The sequence below is a fragment of the Parus major genome, chromosome 1 (genome assembly GCF_001522545.3).
Source record: "Parus major isolate Abel chromosome 1, Parus_major1.1, whole genome shotgun sequence".
Taxonomy (NCBI): domain Eukaryota; kingdom Metazoa; phylum Chordata; class Aves; order Passeriformes; family Paridae; genus Parus; species Parus major.
Genome location: NC_031768.1, coordinates 1,482,664 through 1,487,254, shown reverse-complemented (window position 1 = coordinate 1,487,254; position 4,591 = coordinate 1,482,664). Strand labels below are relative to the sequence as shown.

General features: G+C 55.5%; 1 protein-coding gene across 1 annotated transcript; it reads right to left on the bottom strand.

The window, feature by feature from the left end:
* Positions 1–508: 508 nt before the first annotated feature.
* On the bottom strand, positions 509–3,239 carry ATP5PO (ATP synthase peripheral stalk subunit OSCP). Its single transcript, XM_015623461.3, has 7 exons — positions 3,155–3,239; positions 2,956–3,006; positions 2,473–2,583; positions 1,816–1,945; positions 1,590–1,702; positions 1,001–1,087; positions 509–699 (listed from the first exon to the last, which is right to left on the bottom strand). The coding sequence occupies exons 1-7, from the start codon at positions 3,182–3,184 to the stop codon at positions 586–588; spliced, it is 636 nt and encodes a 211-aa protein (XP_015478947.1). The 5' UTR covers positions 3,185–3,239; the 3' UTR covers positions 509–585.
* Positions 3,240–4,591: the final 1,352 nt, after the last annotated feature.

Below are 4,591 nucleotides of genomic sequence, written 5' to 3'. Positions count from 1 at the left end.
CCATCCCAAATACTCATGTGCATCATGGATTAATTAAGGTTAGAAGAGACCTTCAGGATCATCCAGTGCCACCATCATCATCTCAAACCATGTCCCAGGAGCCGCATCCAAACTTCTCCTGAGCACTCCCAGAGACAGTGACTCCACCACCTCCCTGGGCAGCTCATTCCAAGGCCTGACCACTCTTCTGGAGAATGTTTTTCTCGTCACTATTTGAAACCTTCCCGTTTAGAATGGCCTTTGGGCCATTTCCTGCTATCCCTTCCCTTGGCCTGAGCAGTACAGACCAACCCCCAGTTTTCTGGAGAGCCTGGCAGACCCCCCACAGCACTGATCTCATTTATCAGCTCCCCCAGTGCTCCTTCCATGTCCTTCCCCAGCAATCAGGCTGAGCCACATCTTCAACTTGTGCCACTAATATTCAGCCACAGCTGCACAAACCCAGGGCAGCTTCAGCATCTTCGTCCTTCATGGCTGTGCTTCCCCAAGCAAAACACTCGGCACCATGTCCACAAGAAGGAAGAATTTTATTGTTTCCATGTGACTGTTTCCATGGTTTCCCTGGGAATGACCAGGGCAGCTCTCTTAGACAGTTTCTCTCATGATTTTTGTGAGTTTCTGGATCTTGGACCTTGTTGACATGTCCACGTACTTCTCCCCAATGTTGACAATCATGCCACCAAGGATTGATGGATCAGTCTAAGGAAGGAACATTGAACAGAAAGTCGATCAGCAGAAGTTTGTTACCATAGGGTACAAGTTTTACACTAGCAAAAAAAATATACAAAGCTTTTCAAAGGGCCCTTTTTGAGATAACTTTGTGGCCACTGCATTCCAAAGGGAAGATTTTAGAAATGAAAACATCATCATGTCTACAAGAAAGCCCAGAACTATGTAACAAAGAAACTCGATCCAATAAAATCTTTTTTCTGAAAATCAGAGACACAGAAACCCTTAACAAGAACTTAGTGATATTTATTTGTAAGTCAAAAATCCAGACCTTAGTCTGCAGCTTCAACACCTCTCCTTTAGCTAGGAACCCATTCAGAGCGCTCTTCAGTTCAGTGAGGTTGGCCTCATCCAAGGGCTGAAAAAAAAGAACACAAGAAAAGGAAAATCAAGGACTTAAAAATACTCAAGTGATATTTGAGATATTTGATATTTGAGATATTGATTTGATATTTGAGAACCCAAATTTTCTCCTCAGGTCTCTTGGAAGACACTTCCTGGAACAGGAATAATGCAAGGTCAGCACAGGAACAACAACCACTTTGTGCCTTCCTAATTTCATGAAACATTTTCCTGTTTGAATGAAGAACGGGGGCAGCTCTACGTGCAGACCAGCCTGACTTTTGTCAGCCCATGGCAGGAAAGCCATGACCTGTTGTGCTGCAATGGGATGAAGTTTTCATTTTGGATCAGGAACTGGTGGATATCAACCCCCTCTTTGCAGCAATTTTTCAGCTTGGCAGAGGTGAGACATGTCCCCACAGCAAGCACTTCAATCTCAGAGCGCAGCATTAACCAGGAGAGGTTTGTCTTTTCTCCCACTCTCTGCTGCTGCCCTGATCCAGAGCTTCCCAGCCCACCTGAGCCGTGGTGACCGTGCACACCACCTCCCCTCGGAAGGCGCTCATGATCTTCCCGAAGGCAGAGACGATGCCCGGGGTGTAACGCAGGCGGCCGTTCTCAGCCAGCAGATCTGCAAAACAGCCACACATGGAGGGGTTAAAGCACCACCAGAGGCAGATCCCAACAGCAATTCCCATGGATGGCACGGCTGGGATGTTCTCCTGAAGCCCAGAGGTCACTCACTCATCAGGTTGACAGTGATTGGGGACATCCTCTCTTTTGCCAGGGCGTCATTGACGGCTTTTTGTTTCACTGAGCTCTTGGTGTGAGGGTTCATCACCACACTGGACAGCTTGGGGTCCTTCAGCAGGCTCTGAGGGAATACACAAGGATGTGACAAAGGCCAGGGGTTTTCCTGGCATCACAAGGCCCACCTGGAGCAGCCAATGTAGGCAGCAAGGGCATTCCTGGAATGAGAACAAAGAGCTCTGGAGCTCATGGGAAGTGAAATGACAGCTCCAGATAGAGAATCAAGGAATGGTTTGGGTTGGAAGGGACCTTAAAGATTGGATGGACCTAGTCTCACCCCACACCATGGGCAGGGACACCTTGGACTATCCCAGATTGCTCCAAGCCCCATCTAGCCTGGCCTTGGACACTTCCAGGGGTGGAGCAACCACAGCTTCTCTGGGCACCCTGTTCCAAGGCCCCCCCCACCCTCTCAGGGAACAATTCCCTGGCAATATCCCATTTAATCACCAGGACCACAGGCAGGCAGTACAGGTGCCAGCAGGCTGGGAGCCTCACAGGTCACAGGAGCCCAGCCCCCTCCCTCCTGAGGAGCATCAGGGAACTCCCCCTGCTCCCACCCCCGGGAGCCCCGGCTGTGGAACACCTTACCCACACCCTGCTCAGCTCCTTCTCCACCTGCTCCAGCTTCTTCTGCTTGCTGGCTGCCGAGTAGAGGGCGGTGGCATAGCGCCCTTCCAGCCCGTACACCTGGATGGGCGGCTGCGGGAGCGAGGGCAGGAACTGAGCGGGGGAGCCGGGGAGAGACCCCCGCCCCTCGCCCTGGCCAGCCGGGAGCCAGCGCTGCACGCTGCCCTCACCGCCACCATCCCGGCCCCTCACAGCGCCGTGCCCCGGCACCCTGACCAGACTAACACCTCCCCTGGGAGCCAGCGCTGCACCCTCCCCTCAACGCCACCATCCTGGCCCCTCACAGCGCCCTGCCCCGGCACCCTGACCAGACTAACACCCCCCCGACCACCTCGATCAGCTCGGAGACCCCTCCCGACCCCTTCAGGACACCCCCTGCCCCTTATCTTCACCAGCTTTGAGACCTCCCTACCCCGTCCCTTGGACAACGCCGCTCCCCCTCACCTTGACCAGCTTGGACACCGGTCTCGCTGCCGTCGTACTCAGCTGCCGCACCTGGCGGGGAATAAGGGGGAGAATGGCGGCGTCTGCGCAGCGCTCGAGGACGGGGAGGAAAGGGAAGGTCCGAGACCCGTGCGGGGCTGGAGATAGCACTGTTCCCCCCCACCAAAGCCGCCCAGGCCCCGCCGCCCCCCAATTTCACCTTCAAGACGAGCCCCGCTGCCGCCGCCATCTTTCCCGGCCGCCCCCAAGGGTCACCGCGCACTGCGCAGGCGCGGCGGGGCCACGCCCACCCCAGCGCCGGTAGAGGCCGCTCCTGCCGCGGGGCACGCTGGGAGCTGTAGTTCCGCGGGGCGGCACCTTCGAGCCTCGCGCCCCCTGCCGGCCCATTGAGGGAGCACAGCCCCCGCGTCCCCACGGGGTCCCTGTGTCCCCAGTGTCCTTGTGGTGTCCTTGTGGTGTCCCCAGTGTCCCTGTGGTGTTCCTGTGCCCACAATGTCCCTGTAGAGTCCCCAGTGTCCCTGTGGTGTCCCCAGTGTCCCTGTACCCATAGTGTCCCTGTGCCACTGGTGTCCCTGTGGTGTCCCTGTACCCACAGTGTCCCTGTGGTGTCCCCAGTGTCCCTGTGGTGTCCCTGTACCCACAGTGTCCCTGTGCCACTGGTGTCCCTGTGATGTCCCTGTACACCACAGGGTGTCCCTGTTCCCTTTCCCTGTGTCCCTATGGTGTCCCTGTGCCCACAATGTCCCCATGCCCACGGTGTACCTGAGTCCCCAGTGTCCTTGTGCTCCTCAGTGGCCCTGTCACTGTCCCTGTGTCCTGGTGCCCCCCATGGACTTCTCCAGCATGGGTGCTTCCCAGAAGATCAGTTTTTCCAGATCCAACTGTTCCTGTGTGGGTCCCTTTCCATGGAGTCATTCCTGCAGGACGTGCTCCAGTGGGGGTCCTTTTTCCCAAGGAATCCCAAGTCTTTCCAGAAAACCCACTCCAGTGTGGGCTCCTGTCTCCACAGGGCCTCAGGTCCTGGCCAGGAGCTGCTCCAGGGTGGAATTCCCATGGAATCACACCTTTTGTGCATCCCCTGCTCTGGCATGGGCTGCAGGGGGGTTTCAGCTCCTCCATGGATCTCCAGGAGCTGCAGGTGGATTTCAGCTCCTCCATGGATCTCCAGGGGCTGCAGGTGGATTTCAGCTCCTCCATGGATCTCCAGGAGCTGCACCTGCCTCAGCCCCATCTGTCCCTCCATTCAGGAGGAACATCCTGGAGCATCCCACAAATTTTCCCAGACTCAACATCAGCTGTGCTTCTCTGACAGAAACCTCCAAAAGGTGGGATTTATTTCTTCCCTGTGGATAAACTCCACCCCAGCACCTCCTGATCCAAAGGATTTTCCAGGTGGAACAAGGCAGGCAGTTCTGTCCCTCTCTCTGGTGACCTTGAGCAACTCACTCAGGTCCCTGAATTATCTGGAATGGTTCAATTCTTCCTATCCCTAATTATTCCATCTTTATTTTGTCCCCCCAACAGAGCTGGCACTGAGTCAGAGTCATTCTTATCTGGGCTCGGGTGGTGGCTGCCATGGAGATATGGAGCCTGGCAGGGATGGAGGGATGGATGATGGATGGATGATGGATGGATG